The 18,302-nt window shown below is 42.1% G+C and overlaps 1 protein-coding gene across 1 annotated transcript in view; it reads left to right on the top strand.

Annotated features, from left to right (window-relative positions):
• chn2 (chimerin 2) overlaps window positions 1-10,385 on the top strand; it is a 267,250-nt gene extending 256,865 nt beyond the window's left edge. Inside the window, exon 13 of the mRNA XM_072283192.1 lies at window positions 8,641-10,385. Within this exon, the coding sequence (XP_072139293.1) occupies window positions 8,641-8,812 (172 nt within the window). The 3' untranslated portion in view covers window positions 8,813-10,385. The remainder of the gene's footprint in view (window positions 1-8,640) is intronic.
• The last annotated feature ends 7,917 nt before the right edge of the window (window positions 10,386-18,302 follow it).

Genomic DNA, 18,302 nt, shown 5'->3' with positions numbered 1-18,302 from the left:
AACAAGCTCCAACGTTTATGTGCAGCCTGAGTACAGCCTCCGTCGAACATGGTTGTTGCATCCTAGCTGTCTAGATACACAAGCCTGAGTAATACGATATGGAGAGCAAGCTGTTGCCCATGTCGGAAGCTCCCCCTCTCCATACATCTGATGAACCCAAAGGAAAGGCAGAGACCGATAAGGTTTGGTACCAGCAGCGTCGGAGGAGTCACCAGTTAGTGTTAAACTCAACGTAGGGCTGCCTTAGGGACTCCAGCTCTGATTTTTTTTCCTCAGTGTTTACTCCTGAAGCCTTCCCCGTGAGTGGGTATAGCCGCAAGACAGTGGAGGTTTGAGATCAGAGTTTTCTTTCCCCTAGGTGAGCTGCCAACTACAGCTGGTGAGCCCCATCTGCCTAAAGCAACTGTTTTAAGGCACCAGTAACCCACCTTTGCCCATTCTCCTGTTAGTAGCTAAGCCAGATTTGAAGGCCAGGAGCTGGACTTGCTCGTCAGGGGCTATTTCAGACACACGCCATCGGGAGCATTTAATAGGTAGTGGGAGCATTTCTCCATTACCACCCTAGCTGTGACAAACTTAAGGAACCAACATTTAGACTAGTTTAACTGTAATGGGCCCTTTTTCTATTCACTGTTGGTTAAAGTTGAAATATTGGTAAAGGTACTTCCAGTTTAAGTTTATGCTGGTGTAAGGTCTGTTATTTCCTGGCGAATGATAACTTTCCATGGGGCAGCATTTACACAACGTAATTTCTGTTCCCTCATTGGAACATTTCAACTTTCTGTCTGGTTGAACCCAAATCATACCGACCCTAGACGTGTGTTGCTTATTGAAAGTGGACTTCTCACTGTTACCCATGCAACACTGAGTCGCGTGCCATGAGCCAGAATTACCTAATGAGCCTGGTTTATTAGGAGCTGCGGTGAAAGGGTTACATTTATTTAAATTTACAGCCTGGAAAAGGCCTCACTGCTCAGCAACCCACCGATTTAACCCTAGCCTAATCACAGGACAATTTACAATGACCAAGCACCAAATCGGTACATCTTTGGACTGTGGAAGGGAACTGGAGCACCCAGGAGAAACTCACATGGTAACACAGGAAGAACTTACAAACCCCTTACAGATGATGCTGGAATTGAACTGGGAACTCCAGAAGGTACCAAGCTGTATAGTGTTGCACTAACCGCTACACTACCATGCCTATTAAACCAATGATAAGGAAAACATACTTTTTCTTGGCATTGCCTCTATTTTTTTGTAAATACAATCCAGCACACGACTGCACGTGTTCTTCAGTTCAACAACCAATGACATGTGCTTATTCCTCAAAACCCACAATCATTAACATGAACATAAGTCACCGTGTTTCAGCTTCAGAAGTCAGCTCACATTGGGTAACATAATATAAGAAAAGGGCACATGTGGTGTCTTATCCTGATACTTGCTGCCAAATCCATGGTAAAACACTGGAATTCTTCATCCTTCCCTTCATGTATTTAAAGTTCAGAGTAAATTTATTATCAAAGTACGTATGTCACTGAGATTCATCTTCTGGTGAGCAATCACAATAAATACAAGAAACACAATTGAGTCAATGAAAAACCACACCCGGCAGGACAAACATGCAATGTGCAAAGGACAACAGACAGTGCAAATACAAAAACAAAATAATAAATAAATGAGCAATAAATATCGAGAACATGAGACGAAGAGTTTTTAAGGTGAGTCCATAGGTGTGGGAGCAGCTCGGTGATGGGATGAGTGAAGTTATTCCCTCTGCTTTAAGAGACTGATTGTTCCCACATCCTATAGACTCACTTTCAAGGACTCTACAACTTACGTTCTTGATATTTCTTGCTTATTTATTTATTATTATTCTTTCCCTTTTTTTTGTATTTGGAGTTTGAGGCCTTTTGCACATTGATTGTCTTGTTGGGTGTGGTCTGATTCTGTTGTGTTCCTGGGATTTACTGTGTGTGCCTGCAAGAAAAATATCAGAATTAAATGTACTGACATATATGTATGTTGATTAAAAAAAAATTACTTTGAACTTTGAAATAAACAGTCAATGTTTCAACCCTTTATTGGGATAACTTGCACTAATTGCAAAATATCCATGCCTCTAACCAGCCATGGCAAAGCAATTTCAAAGTACATGACAGGAAATTATTGAACAATATGCAAATATTATTATGTCATTGTCCCACTCACCTATCACCTTTGTGTTTGCTGGCCCAGTCTGACTACTGCTACAGCAATAGTTTGATTTTAAAATTCCTGTCTTTGTATTCAGATCTCCCTACGGCTCTATCTGTTCCTTTCTCTCAGTATTTCTCTGGCTCTACACCTTTATTTGTTTGTTTGTTTGTTTATTATATATTGTGATACAGCGCAGAATAGACCCCTCCCCTTCCGGCCCTTCGAGCACGCCGCCCAGCCCCCGATTTAAGCCTAATCACGGGACAATTTAAAATGACTGATCAGCCTGTTTTGGTAACGTACATATTTGGACTGCGGAGCACCTGGAGGAACCCACACAATCATGGAGAGAACGTACAAACTTCTTGCAGACAGCGGTGGGAATTGAACCTGGTGGGTTGCTGGTTCCGTAAAGTGTTGTGCTAACCAGAACACTCCTGTGCCACCCCATTGCCATCTTGCACATTCCTACTTGACAGACAGCTGTGATTTCAGCTGTCTATTCCTTAACTTCTGAAGTCCCCTCCTTAAACCTTACCACCTGTTTTTCTTAAAATGTGCCCTTTTCACTGAGCTGTTAGTAATCTGACTGAATTTCTCCTTTGTTTCTGAGAGACACCATTTGTTAATACTCCAGTGAACTACCTTTGGCTATTTGACTATGTTAACTTACCATTACCGGGGAATAAGCTGCCAACAGCAGCTCGACAGGCTCCTCTGTCCTGGGCCAGTCTTTTACTTCAAGGCAATGATCGTTCTTCTCCCGGGAATGAGATCTTTGGAGCTTTTGGTGGCATTTCTGTAGCACTGGGATTTTACAAAATGATGTTCAAATTTCAAGGTGAATTTATTAACAAAGTACATAAATGTCAATCCTGAGATTCACTTTCTTGTGGGCATACTCAATAAATCTATAGAATAATAACCATAACAGAATCAATGAAAGACTGCCCAACTAGGGCGTTCAGCCAGAGTGTGGAAGACTACAACCTGTGCAAATACAAAAAAGAAATAATAATAATAAATAATAAGCAATAAATGTAGAGAACATGAGATGAAGAGTCCTTGAAAGCGAACCCATAAGTTGCGGGAACAATCCAAAGATGGGGTAAGTGAATTTGCTAGCCCCACGCCCAGCGGCCCTGCCTTCACAGCCGGGCTTGTGACCATCAATGACGGAGTTAAACTACATTAAAGACTCTGTTTAATTGAGGTTGTCTTTCCATCTTCATTGATGACTGTGGCTACAGAATGGAGTTGGAAATCAAATGGCATGCATAATTGTAGTATAAATTGGTGAATAGATGCGTATATGACAAATAAAGCTCATCTTAATCTAAGGTGAAATGGGTATAAACAACATGCTACATGATTCTATGATTCTTTAGTTTCAGTGTTAAAGTACCATTCATTTCCAGTCAGATTCAAATTTATTTATCAGAGGTACATCAAAACATACAGTGAAATGTATGTTTTGTGTTAACCAACATATCTAGAAATGTGCTGAGGGCAGCCCAGGGGTCACCACACAGTCCAGCTCCAGTGTCACATGCCCACAGTTTTCAGCAGAACAACACAGAACACAATGTGCAACAGCAAAACAAGCCTCTTTCCTCTCTGCAACCCACCCACACACACGACAGTCCTCGAACTACAAAACAAGATGTAATTTGTTAGAAGTAAACTTAGACTATATTATTCATCTTTAAAGTTACAAAACTTGCCTCATTCCAGTTGTTAATAATCTTACGGGACTTTAAGGTACCCTACCTAAGCGAACTCGCGTGTGGTATAATGAACTTGGTAGATCAAGGTGAGTGATAGTCATTTTAAACATTTGATATGCCCCTATTACATAATCTGACTTTGTTTTTGCAATAGTTCCAATGAGACTCATATGATGATATTTTAGTAGGATCATTAAACAAAGTATGAAATTGTTGCCTTTCTATTCAGTGACACTAACTATTTTTCCTTCACAATTTTGACTCAGAACACAGACACTACAGTAAAGAGCAGGTCTGTCAGCCCACAATTCCCTCCCACAAAGCCCTCCATTTTTCGCTCATCCATGTGTCTATCTAAGAGTCTTTTTAATGTCCCTAATGTATCTGCCTGTACCACCACCCCTGCAGCACGTTCTGTGCATTTACCACTGTGTGTAACCAACAAACCTCTGATCATTCGGTTGTTATGTGCCATGTTGTATGACGTGACCGATTATGGTCTTTCCATGACCATGGTTGTTCTTGGCAATTTTTCTACAGAAGTGAGTCAGTATTGCCTCCTTCTGGGCTGGGTGACCCCAGCCATTATCAATACACTTCAGAGACTGTCTGCCTGGTGTTAATAGTCAAATAACCAGGACTTGTGGTATGCAACAGCTGCTCACACGACCATCCACCACCTGCTCCCACGGCTTCACTTGACCCTGATCAGGTGGGTTAAGCAGGTGGTACACCTCGCCCGAGGGTGTGCTGCATGCTAGCGGAGGGAAGGAGCGCCTTACACCTCTGTTGGCAGAGACGTATCTCCGACACACCTACCTCTGATAACCTCCCTATATTTATCTCCAATCACCTTAAAATTATACCCCCTTATATTTGCCATTCCCACCCTGGGGAAAAGTCTTGATTGCCATAGCGGTTAAAAGCAGTAGTATTTGTGAGTGTGTGTGCTGGTGGGGTGGCTTGTCACTAATCCCTCAAACATCTGCCTGTGCCACTCTGAGGATGCTTCCATCCAACAATTTGCTTTTTTCTACTCCAGAAGAGGAAAATGCAACCAGACAAAATGTGTTTCCAATTTTCTCTATCAGGGGTTCCCAAACTGGGGTCCATGGACTCCTTAGTTAATGGTAGTGGTCCACAGCATAAAAAAGGTTGGGAACCCTTGCATGGTATCAGCTTGAGGATTTAACTTTACGCCATATTAATTAGAAGCAAACCTTTCTACTTGACTGTGGGATCTGTAGATTGAAGTTATTGAATTCCTCCTATGCCTGCCTGAGTTCAGTTTTTTCAGTGTTGTATCATTTTCTTAGCTATTTACTAATAGGTAATAAGTAAACACAAGAAGTTCTGCAGATACTGGAATTCTAAAGGAACACACACAACATGGTGAGGAACTCAGCAGATCAGGCTGGTTCTGGGGAAATGAATAATCAGTTGACGTTTCGGTTCGAGACCCTTCATCAGGACTGGAAAGGAAGCAAGAAGACGCCAGAATAGAAAGCTGGGGGAGGGGAAGGAGGATAGCTAGATGATAGGTGAAACCAGGTGGGTGGGAAGAGTAAAGACAATGAGTAAGTAGTGTTCCAATTCAGTAATGACAGCTTTCCTACGTTCTTGAATGTTGAGTCCTTTATTAACCAATAGATGTACAGCCACAAGAGATTCTGCGGATGCTGGAAATCTGGAGCAACACACACAAAATGCTGGGGGAACTCAGCAGGTCAGGCAACAGCTATGGATAACAATAAATAGTCAACTTTTCAGACTGAGACCCTTCATCAGGATTGGAGAGGGAGGAGGAAGAAGCTAGAATAGGAAGGTTGGGGAGGGGAAGAAGTACAAGCTTGCAGTTGGTAGGTGAGACTGGGCAAGGGGAAAGGTAGTTGGGTCCGTTTATTCCCTTCCATAGATGCTGTTTGACCAGCTATGTTCCTCCAACACATCTAGGGTGTAACATTAACGATGGCATTACAGGAATTAGATTTTCTTCCTGTGCCAATTGAGAACTTACCTGTGTTGATTTGCACAGAATTAAACCAGCTGGCTTTCCAAAATGCTTACCACTGTCCTATCCAGCAATATTATTGTAAAAATAAAATCAATCTCCCAACAGACAGAACACGTTATTGTCCTAGATCTTACAGAATAGCAGGTGCTTTGATGTTGTTGCCACAATAAACACTGCAAGTCACTGTCCTGATAATACTGTTCTGATTGCTGAAATCATTGGAAAGCATCATACACTCTGAAGGATGTGCTTAACCATTTGGAAATTTGACCAATTCAAGTAAGTTTTAATTCAGTAACAAAAACCTTGCCCTGGCTCTCAAATCGCAATCTAAATTTTCTCCATTTTTCAATGGTACTCCTTGTTTAAACAGGGTTAGCAATCATGTCATTACTTTTGATGGAGCGGTTCTCTTACAAGGAGAGGCTGGAGAAACTAGTTCTCCCTGGCATGGGTTGGAGAGGGGTTCATGTTTACAATGTATAAGACTTATAAGGACTGTAGATAAGGTGGACAGTCAGTCTTTTACATAGCTTGCGTGAGTACATGGATTTAAGGTTCCTGATGTAAAAGATTTAGGTGGCGGGTTGGAGATGTGTCTCTACCAAAGGAGGTGTGAGGCACTCATTCTCTCCGCGAGCCTGCAGGTCACTCTTCGGCAAGGTGTAGTACCTGCTTAGCCCCCTAATCGGGGTCACATGAAGCCATGGGAGCTGGTGGTGGATGGTCGTATGAGCAGCGGGTGTATATCACAAGTCCTGGTTATGTGACCACTGTCACTAGGCAGACATTCTCGGAAGAGTATTGATAATGGCTGCGGTCACCCATCCTGTGAAGACATTGCCCAGAAGAAGGCAATGGCAAACCACTTCTGTAGAAAAAATCGCCAAGAAGAATCAATGATCGAGACCATGATTGCCCACGTCTTACTACGTGCCACATAACGAATGAATGACTCCTTGTTTAAATAGAGTAAACAATTATTCATTACTTTTGATATTACTAGTCTTTATTAGAGAATTATGTTATTAAATATTTTGTGTTCTTGTCCCTGTGAGAGAACTGAAAAATTCAATTGCTGACTTCTGAAACTAGAAGTTCATTTTCAAAATTCCTTAAGTAGGATTGTCTTGGTTTCATGTGACATTATATATTCTTCACAATTTCACTATCACATATGTTCCATTGCTATAGAGTTATTTACTAATGTTGAAGTTAAACAAGCATAATTTTAAGGTGATTGGAGGAAAGTATAGCTGGGATGTCAGAGAAGTTCTTTACACACAGAGTGGTGGGTGTGTTGAAAGTCCTGCCAGGAGTGGTGGTACAGGCAGATACATTACGGGCGTTTAAGAAATTCTTAGGTAGGCACATGCATAATAAAGACAAATGGAGGGCTATGTGAGAGGAAAGAGATAGATCTTGGAGTAGGTTAAAAGCTTGGCACAACATAGTGGGCTGAAGGGGCTATACTGTATTGTGCTGTAATATTCTATGTTGTTAACCATATAACAATTACAGCACGGAAACAGGCCGTCTCGGCCCTTCTAGTCCGTGCCAAACTCTTACTCTCACCTAGTCCCACCGACCTGCACTCAGCCCATAACCGTCCATTACTTTCCTGTCCATATATCTATCCAATTTAACTTTAAACGACAACATCGAACCTGCCTCAACCACTTCTGCTGGAAGCTCATTAAATGGTAGATTTACTCATAATTAAGGTGAAGGAACTCTTAAAAGGCTGTGATTATAATATAGTATTCACCATACATTTCAAAGTTCAAGGTAAATTTGTTATCAAAGTACATATATGTCACCACATACAATCCTGAGATTAATTTTCTTGTGGGCATACTCAACAAATCTATAGAATAATAACCATAACATAGCAACACAAACTGCAAGTTCAAAAAGAAGAAACAAAATAATAAATAAGTAAGTGAGAAATATTGAGAACATGAGATGAAAAGTCCACGTAAGTGAGTCCACTTGTTGTGGGAACATTGCAATGATGGGGCAAGTGAAACTGAGTGAAGTTATCCTCTTTGGTTCGAGAGCCAAATGGAATTATAATTATTCCTGAAACTGGTGGAGTGAGTCCTGAGTCTTCTGCACCTTCCTGATCACAGCAGTGAAAAGTGAGCATGTCCTGGGTGGTGGGGGTCCCTGATGATGGATCCTGCTTTCCTGCGATGGCATTTCATGTCGATGTGCTCAGTGTTTGGGAGGGCTTTACCTGTGATGGATTGGGCTATATCCGCTACCTTTTTTTGGACTTTCCGTGCAAGGGCATTGGTGTTTCCATAACAGGCTGTGAGGCTACCAGTTAGCATACTCTCCACTACACATCTATAGAATTTGTCAAATACTAGTTTGCGAGGAAGAAGCTCAAATCAGATGATGTTTCAATATGCTAAACACGCTTTAGGTGCATATATACGTAGGCACATGGGTGATAGAAAAATGGAGTGTTCTGTGGAAGGGAAGGGTTAGATTGATCGTAGCATAGATTGAAAGGTCAGCACAACATTATGGGCTGAAGGGGCTGTACTGTACTGTTTTAGTAATGGCTTAGACTTATGATTACAAGTACTTAAATGTCTGTAAGGATAAAACAGGACATATAAGCTGTAAAGTATCGGAGAGTCATACAATGCTGAGGCTTACCGAGCACTCTGATCTGATTCTTTTTAGGGTCACTTTGCTCGAAAAGGAAAACTTGATGAACGCGGAGAACCTTGGGATTGTCTTCGGGCCTACGCTGATGCGACCTCCTGAGCAAAATACACTGGCAACTCTGAATGACATCCGATACCAGAGACTGATCGTCCAGCTCTTGATTGAAAATGAAGATGTATTGTTCTGAGAAAGGAAAGCAATATGACATACATAAAAAAAAAACAATGCTGTAGTTGCAACTTGTGACCGAGCTGTAAAGGCACTGCTGAGCCCTTATGGGTCGGCTGTGTGGACAAAGAAAGCTGTGACACTGCAGGCGTCCTGCAGTCCTTTCTTGTTAGGAAGTACATGTTTAATTATGTGAGCTGAGGCCGGTAAAGAAAAATGTTCCTAATATCTTATACATTTTTGAACATCAGTTGAACAGAGTTATATTAGGAAGAACAAAGCAATGGTTATGTACAATTCCCACAAGCTGCAGAGTTGATTTCATTGTTCCTTTTTTAAGAATATATATATATAAAGGCATATACGCTCAATCAAAAATGCCAATAATCAAAATTCCACTCCAAAGTTAGCCTGGTGCGAAGTGAGTGTATTTTCATTTGTATCGATAGTATTTACTTGTTTTGTATTTGAATTATATCACAGAGTTCAGAATTGCACTAAGTGTCTCTACAAATTGGTATATCAACTAATATATACCTTTACATTTTTTTCAAGGTTCATTAACTTAAATAGAGATGTGTGCTACATATAACAAATTATCCAGCTAATATACTACAAGTGATCAATTTTATAATGATTGTGGGAGATCTGTGCCACTTACATGCAACAGTAAAGGACAGCATTCAAATAGTAATGTTCACAATCTGTAATTATAATTTTTCCTTTTCTGCTTCAAATTCCCCGTACATTCACTGAATGCTCAGTCAACATTCCTCTAATTTTTTTTATACAGCTGTGCAGGCCCACCATTGCTATGAGTGCGGCACTTTAATAAAATATTATATAAAAGGAAATTCCAGCTGCATGGCAATAAAGGCTATGTGCACTTGAGCATTTCAGTTACTGTGCGGCCGTGCAGCTTAGAGAGAATGGTGGTACTCAGTAAAAAATGGATTAATTGTCACATTACTGAATTTAGGACTGGTGCCTATTGATTCGTGGAAGGCATTTAATTGTCTATATGTATAAAGCTGTACTTAGTTGTCAATTTGGTAATGATAGCAGGAAGTCACCAAAGTTATGAGTTGAGGAGGAGGGATCTTCTGTAGTCTTTCCATGTTATTGAGAACATTAGTTACGATACCTAGGTGAGCTGCATTTGAAAGCGGTCAAACGTAGTACCTTCATGATAAATTTCTGAATTCCGTCACTTTGGTTAAAACACTTGTGAAATCATTTATGTATTGGAATAGCAACATTCTGTGACACCACAACAGCAGCCCACTCATCTTTTGAAAAATACATCACTTCAACATCCTGAAGTATTCTGTGCATATAAATTTGATAATTTTCAAATCCAGATATGATTTCTGTATAAATCAAATGCTACAGTTGCTTAAAAGACCACTTCTTGATTCCTTTCTGAGGTGTAAATTTGATTGTTATGTTGTGTTTGCCATAGTCACTGGTACCCATAAATGAAATGTCTTCCTTCAAAAGCTTTGGCTATTTTATTTCTCCTCTAGTAATGTGTGAATGATTCCAGATTTATGTTGTAAATTAAACAATGTACTGTGAAAATTTTATTAAACGTGGCATTAAATTCAAATGCAGAAACTTCGATGGTTCAGAGAATGGATACAGTATACAACCTGAAATCCTTACTCTTTGCAGACATCTACGAAACAGAGAAAAAAAAAACCCAAAGAATGAATTACAGAAAAATGTTAAGACCCCAAAATCCTCACTCTCCCGCCAGCGAAAGCATCAGCCCTCCCCCTCCACCTCCCTCCACTTGCTCCAGCAAAAGCATCCTTGTTTTATCAACTAAGAACCAAAGTAAGAACCTTTTCCCTCTCTTTTTACCTCAGAATCAAAATGGATCAATATTTTGGAGAATAGTCTATCATCTCAGTAATCTGATGCAGAAAGGTATGGTACCAGCAACCCTGGTTCAATTCCAGCCACTGCCTGTAAGGAGTTTGCACAGTCTCCCTGTGATTGTGAGAGCTTCCTCCGGCGGCTGCTCTTTCCTTCCACCGTCCAAAGACGTATCGATTGGTGGCTTAATTGGTCATTGTAAATTGTCCCGTGATTAGACTAGGATTAAATCAGGGGATTGCTGGGCAGCACAGCTCAAAAGGTTGGAAGGGCCTATTCCGTGCTGTGTCTCATTTGATCGATAGGTAGAGGGAAATTAAAACATTCTGCAGTACCCCCATAATGTAGTACAGTTTGTTTTACTCTCCCCTGATAGTAGTGCGGTCACTTCAGTAGAGTATGATCTTGTCCTAAGGGGTTGTCTATTGGTGGGTCTTCAGGTGTCTGCAAAGGCTGATCTAGTATCCATATATTCTGAGGAGCTTGAAGACCTCGCAATCCTGTCCCCTTCACCACTTGCTGATCGCCATGGGACTTAATCCAGGATGTTAGGGTTTTTTTTCCCCTTAATGGAAGACAACTGTGCGTGACTTTCTTTAACGTGGGAAGATTGATGCATGGGCAACCCCCGCAGGGTCCTTGGCAGATTGGAGTCGAGATCCATTAGCATTAGATCCATTAGACAACTGGGGCTCCTTCACTGCCATTGTGATGGGATCATCTCCTACCACTGATATCTTGGGTGAATTATTTTTTGTCTGAAAACCCCTTCCTTGACCTCAATGCAGTCGGTGAGTGACCTTACCAGGAGCTAAGCAGCAGACAGCTAAGCTCTAGATGGCATCGTTTTCGGGATCTCAGAACACAGAAGGCTCCCTTCGCCATGATAAGGTAACAATCCTCAGAGAAGTATTTTCCACTGTGATAACTTGAACACCATTTGGCTGCCAGTTGAGGTTCTACTGCGCTGTCTTTAAGAGGTGCATTGAACCTGACTGCTTACGTCCTGCACTGAAGGTGGACATAACTGATAATTCTTTGGGGAAAAAACATTGAAGTTCTTCCTATGTCCTTAGCATCGGATACCCTGAATAAATACAGATTACCTCGTTGTCGAGCTCTAAAGGATCTTGCATTTTCCTCCATTCTGATAGTTTATATGCATAAATTAGAAATAATTAGAGCACCAACTTGTGATCTTTTAAGGACATAATCTTGGAAGAAACAAGTGTTATCTGAAATAATTCCATTGAGATTTTTGAATGTAATATTACTTGTTATTCTCCTTTCTTCCAAAATAATTTTATTTCTTTAAATTGGAAACAAAGGGGGCCAAAATTAGATTCTCTAGCCCCGTTTATTAGACATTCAACACACAATTAAAATGCACATGCTATTGTCAGAAAACACATTCTGTTAAAAGTTTATGGGCCTGTGTTTAACTCTCACCAGAACATACAGTGCAGCCATCTACACTCAGTGGCCACTTTATTAGGTACACTTGTTCATTAAAGCAAATACTTAACCAGCCAATCCTGTGGCAGCAACTCAATGCATAAAAACATGCAGACATGGTCAAGAGGTTCAGTTCCTGTACAGATCAAACATCAGAATGGGGAAGAAATGTAATCTTTGTAAATGATTGTTGGTGCCACACAGGGTGGTTTGAGTAACTGCTGATCTCCTGGGATTTTCACACAAACAGGCTCTAGAATTTATAGAGAATGGTGCAAAAAAAAAAAAAGCACCCAGTGAGCAGTAGTTCTCTGGGCAAAAACACCCTGTTAATGAGAGTGATCAGAGGAGAATAGCCAAACTGGGTCAAACTGACAGGAAGGTGATAGTAACTCAAATAACCACATGTTAGAACAGTGGTGTGCAGACAAGCATCTCTGAACGCACAACATGTAGAACCTAGAAGTGGATGGGCTACAGTAGGAGAAGATCATGAACATACACTTGGTGCCTACTGAGTATAGTTTGCTTAAATTGCAAATGAGAGGGGGAGCAAAATTACTCTCTCCAGCCCCCATTTGTTGGACATTCAACCCTCAGTCGGGGTACACATGCTATTGTCAGGAAAATACATTCTGTTAAAAGTTTACACCTGTATATGTAACGCTCACCCGCAACATACAATGCCCATGTCTATGTCAGTTTTAAACTCTGGGAGAATGGAGTACAAGTTGGTAGACAAAAGTAGAGGGCGATAAGTAGAAGGAGGTGCAACGTTAGGAAACAAAGGCTCTATACAGAACTTCAACCCAACTATTAAGGAGCATCTGCCACACAGTTTAACATTTTGCAAAATACATTTATTTTATGTCTGCGCTGTACTGCTGCAAAACAACAAGTTTCACATCATGTAAGTCATTGATAATAAACTTCATTCTGATTCCCAGAGGAATGTACAAACGTAAAAGATTCTTCAGTTGCTGGAAATCCAGAGTAACACACAAAATGCTGGAGGAACTCGACAGATCAGGCAGTATCTATGGAGAGGAATAAACAGTGGACCTTTTGGGCTGAAAACCTTCATCAGGACTGGGAAGAAAAGCGGCAGAAGCCAGAATAAGAAGGGTGAAGTGAAAAAGTACTTACAAGACAGCTAATGCATCGAGAGGCTTCACTACTTTACCTTTATACTTTATACTTTAAATAATGCCCTGAAATGCATGCCCTGAAACTGCAGCCCCATAGCTTCTGCCCTGAAACTCGACCCATGAAACTCCTGCCCAGATATTCCTGTCCTGAAACTCCTGCCCTGAATCTCGACCCCTGAAACCCCTGTCCTGAAACTCCTGCTCTCAAACTCCTATCCTGAAAGTCGACCCCTGAAACTCCTGCCCTGAAACTCCTGCCATGAAACTCGGCCCCTGAAACTCCTGCCCTGAATCTCCTGCCCTGAAACTTCTGCCATGAAACTCGGCCCCTGAAACTCCTGCCCTGAAACTCTTTGCCTGAAGCTACTACTCTTAAAATCGACTCTGAAATTCCTAATGTGATTTCACCAATGTAAGAGAAGGAAGAGGTTAAGAAAACTGAAGGGCCGATATGAAATTCACTAGTGAGGTCATGCTAAAAGCAGAATCCAGATTGTTCTTAATGATTTGGAAAAGAAATGTAAGCATATGAGAAAAAGTTGGAAGTGAGTTGGCATGTCATATCCCCTTTGGAGAACTGACACAAATGCTGTGGGTCAAATGGGCTATAAATCTCTAATCTTTCAATCTCTGGCTAAATTGAACTGAGATTTGACCTGTCATCCGATTTTTTTCATTATATTTCTCAAATCTGTTTAGCTATTGGAATCCTCTACATAAAAACAATATAATTTGAATTTTGGAAAAAAATGTTTCTTGGGCGTCTCAGAAGTGTAACAGTTTGAGGCCTCCATTGGTCAGGGTTGATCATGGATGTTGTGTCCTAGTTATCTAGGTATGCAAGCTGGGGCAGTACAATATGGAGAGCAAGCTCCCCCTGCTCCACACAGCTGATGAACCCAAAAGAACTGCAGAGATGGATACAATCTGGCACCAACAGCGTCGCAGGAGTTGGCAGTCAACATTGAACTCAACGTAGGACTGCCTTACGGACTCCAGCTCCGGATTTTTCCCTCAGAGTTTACTCTCGAAGCCTTCCCCATGAGTGGGTACAGCCACACGGCAGTGGAGATTTGAAATTAGAGTTCTCCTTTTAGATGACCTGCCAAACACGGCTGACAAGCCCCATCTACCCAGAGCAACTGGTTTTAAGGTGCCAGTAACCTGCCTTTGCCCCTTCTCCTATCAGTAGAAACCATTCCACCAGGCTAAGTAGCTCAGACACACGTGAAGGCCAGGAGCTTGTCGTAGTTGTCAGAGGATATTTGGGGATCATGTCATTGGGAGCATTTAATAGGAAGTGGTAGTTGGTCCCCATTACCACCCCTGGTTATAACAACCTTAAGGACGCATAACAATTAGTGCGATGTTAGCACAACTCAATGCGTCATAGTTTATAGTTCAATTCCCATGCTGTCCGGAATGAGCTTGTATGTTCTCCCCATGGCTACGTGAGTTTCCTCCGGGAGCTCCCACAATCCAAAGACATACCGATTAGTAGCTTAATTGGTCACTGTAAAAATTGTTCTGTGACTGGCTGCTGTTAAATAGAGGGGTTGCTGGGCAATGTGGCTCGTTCGGACGAAAGGGCCTGTTCCGTGCTGTATCACCAAATAAATAAATAAATCCCACAATTTTTCATTTCCCCTTGTTGTAATAGGCTCATTTCTTAGCCAATCATCTGTCAATGGGGTTTAGTCCATACTGCTCCAGTCATTGGTGAAATCAGCATTACCTCATATTTCTGGTCAACTTGCTCTGTAGACTCAGCTAACCTGTAAAGCAGTCAATTGAAACTGAATTGCTGTGGGTATCTATCACTACAGATCTCAGTCCTGCTGCTACTTTTTATGAAGCATCTGCTCTATCCGTATGACTGGCAGTAAAATGGCCGAGGGCCAATGCAAGTCGTACCTCAGGTTATCTAAAAGGGTGTGTTGTAGCATTGGTTCTGATCTGTTCGTGTGTGGATATGATGAATAGAATGTACAGATAAGATGTAATCTGAATTCAGAATCAAATTTATTAGGTACTTTCTGTACCTAATAAAGTGGCCACTGAGTATCTGTTCATGGTCTTCTGCTGCTGTAGCCCATCCACTTCAAGGTTAGATGTGTTGTGCATTCAGAGCTGCTCTTTTACACGCCACTGTTGTAACGTGTAGTTATCTGAGTTACTGTCAGTTTAATCAGTCTGGTCATTCTCCTCTGATCTTTCTCATTAACAAGGTGTTTTCCCCAACAGAACTCCCACTTACTGGATTTTTTTTGTTTCTCGCTCCATTTTCTGTAAACTCTAGAGACTATTGAGCATGAAAATCCCAGGAGATCAGCAGTTTCTGAGATACTCAAACCACCCTGTCTGGCACCAGCAATCATTCCACAGTCAAAGTCACTTAGATCACATTTCTTCTCCATTCTGATGTTGGGACTGAACAGCAGCCGAACCTTTTGACCATGTCTGCATGCTTTTATTCACTGAGTTGCTGCCACATGATTGGCTGATGAGATATTTGCATTAATGAGAAGGTGTACCTAATAAAATTGCCACAGAGTGTACGTTCTTTGACAATAAATTTACCATTGAATTCGTCCACTCATATTTGCAATTTTTCCAAATCCTTGTAATGTGGTTCTACAAACCTTCAAAACTAAATTGGCTAAGGTAAAATGCAATGGCTTGTCACAAATAGATTCCTGATAGTGACATTATCAGCTTGAACAGGACCTTGCAGCTGAACATCAGGTTGGCTCATTACAGCCAGTCATAGAGCTGCATTTCTCAAAGTTAAAATCATGCTATCATGAAAACTTATCATAAATGCAAGGGAATCTGCAGATGCTGAAAATCCAGAGCAGCACGCACAAGATGCTGGAGGAACTCAGCATGTCAGGCAGCATTCACGGAAAGGAATAAAGAGTCGATGTTTCAGGTCAAGACCCTTCATCAGCACCTGAAAACTTGTTTATAATAATTAGTTTTTTTAACATAAATCAGTTTTGGTCTTCCCTCCAATTTTTTTCCAATGCATTTTGCCTGACAGCTGCTTTAAATAACATCTGAAATGTTTGCCTCAGGATCACTGGCACTGGACCTGGCAACTGCCATGCTACAAGTGCACAAAGTGACAGCTGTCATGAAGCTCTGGTGATCCAACCATGAGACATAGGTACGGTCTGGGGCGCTTCAGCGAAGAATGCTTCGCCCTGCGGCCTGCAGTGGGTTAGTGGCACGTCGCTGAACTGAACTGAACTAAACTGAATACTCTCTCTCTGGCTATCCATCCCATAGGATGATGATGGTTCCCTTCAGTCAGTTAGTGGGGTGGAACCCCACTCCTCAGAAAGGAACAGCGTGTGCGTGAGTGGATTTTAGGTGAGTAGGGGGTTGCACAGGTCCAGACCCACCCTCTCGACATCCCCTCCTGGATCCAGTGGCATGGTGGGGTCCAAGACGGCTGGGGGAAGTTCTGTTGCAGTGAATGGCCAGACCAAGCTTCGATGCAAGGGATGCCCTTTCCACGCTTCACGGCACGTGTTTGCTAGATGGCCATTGACCCTACGAGAGAGTTCATCCGCCCTTTGACAGGTCTTGTTTTTCAACCTGCAGGGTGTCTAGCCACCCTCCTCAGCAGGCGAGCCTGGTGGGGGAGCTGGTTTAGTCGCCGACCACCCGACCGTGCCACAGGTAGTACTGGGTTACATGGTACCAGTAGCACTCGGACGAGTGACCTGACCAGAAAACTGAACACTACTGGACTCCAGGTTCGATTTTTGATGTTCTGCATGTTGCCAGCTTGCTTTTTGCTGTTTGCACAATTTGTTCTTCTTTCACGCATTAGGTGCTTGACATTCTCTTGAACAGGTTCCATGATGTCTCTTTGTTTCATGGCTGTCTGTGGGAAGACGAATCTCAATGTATTCTGTATACATACTTTGATAATAACTGTACTTAAATGCACGTGGCCAAGTGGTTAAGGCATTGGACTAGCGACCTGAAGGTCGTGAGTTCCAGCCCCAGCCGAGGCAGCATGTTGTGTCTTGAGCAAGGCACTTAATCACACATTGCTCTACGACGACACTGGTGCCAAGCTGTATGGGTCCTAATGGCCTTCCCTTGGACAACATTGGTGTCGTGGAGAGGGGAGACTTGCAGCATGGGCAACTGCTGGTCTTCCATACAACCTTGCCCAGGCCTGCGCCCTGGAGAGTGAAGACTTTCCAGGCGCAGATCCATGGTCTCGCAAGACTAACGGATGCCTTTACTAACTTAAATGTACTTTGAACTTTGACTTAAGCCATTTGCCCTGTAAGCTTGCTAAGCCATTCCATCATGGCTGATTTATTATCCCTCTCAACTTCACTCTATTGCTTTCTCCCCGCAACCTTTGACACCCTTACTAATCAAGAACCTATCGCCCTCCAATTTAAATGTACCCAGTGACTTGGCCTCCACAGCTGTTCGTGGCAATGAATTCCACAGATTCACCACCCTCTGGCTAAAAAAAAATCCTCTTCATCTCTGTTCCAAAGGGACATCCTTCTATTCTGAGGCAGTGCCCTCTGATCCAAGAGTCCACCATGAAAGGAAACATCCTCTCCACATCCATTCGATCAAGGTCTTTCGATATTCAATAGGTTTCAGTGAGATTCATCAAGCACAGGCCCAAAGCCATCAATTGCTCCTCATACATTAACCCTTTCATTCCCAGGATCATTCTCTTGAATCTCCTCTGGACCCTCTCCAATTCCAGTGCTTCCTATCTTAGATAAGAGTTCTAAAACTGTTCACAATATTCCATGAAATCTGACCAATGCCTTATGAAACCTTAGGAAGCCCCCCAGACAAGTAGCTATAACTAGGCATGGGAAATAACCGCTCAAGATCATACCGCCCCCTACCCACTTTTGAACATAGCAGCCTAGTGTAGAGACAAGAGATGCTTGAGATGCTTGGAATCTTGAGCAACACACACAAAATGCTGAAGGAACTCAGCGGGTCAGACAGCATCAGGAGGAGAATAGG

This window comes from Mobula birostris, chromosome 19 (assembly GCF_030028105.1).
Source record: "Mobula birostris isolate sMobBir1 chromosome 19, sMobBir1.hap1, whole genome shotgun sequence".
NCBI lineage: Eukaryota > Metazoa > Chordata > Chondrichthyes > Myliobatiformes > Myliobatidae > Mobula > Mobula birostris.
This window is presented reverse-complemented; position numbering and strand designations above follow the sequence as displayed.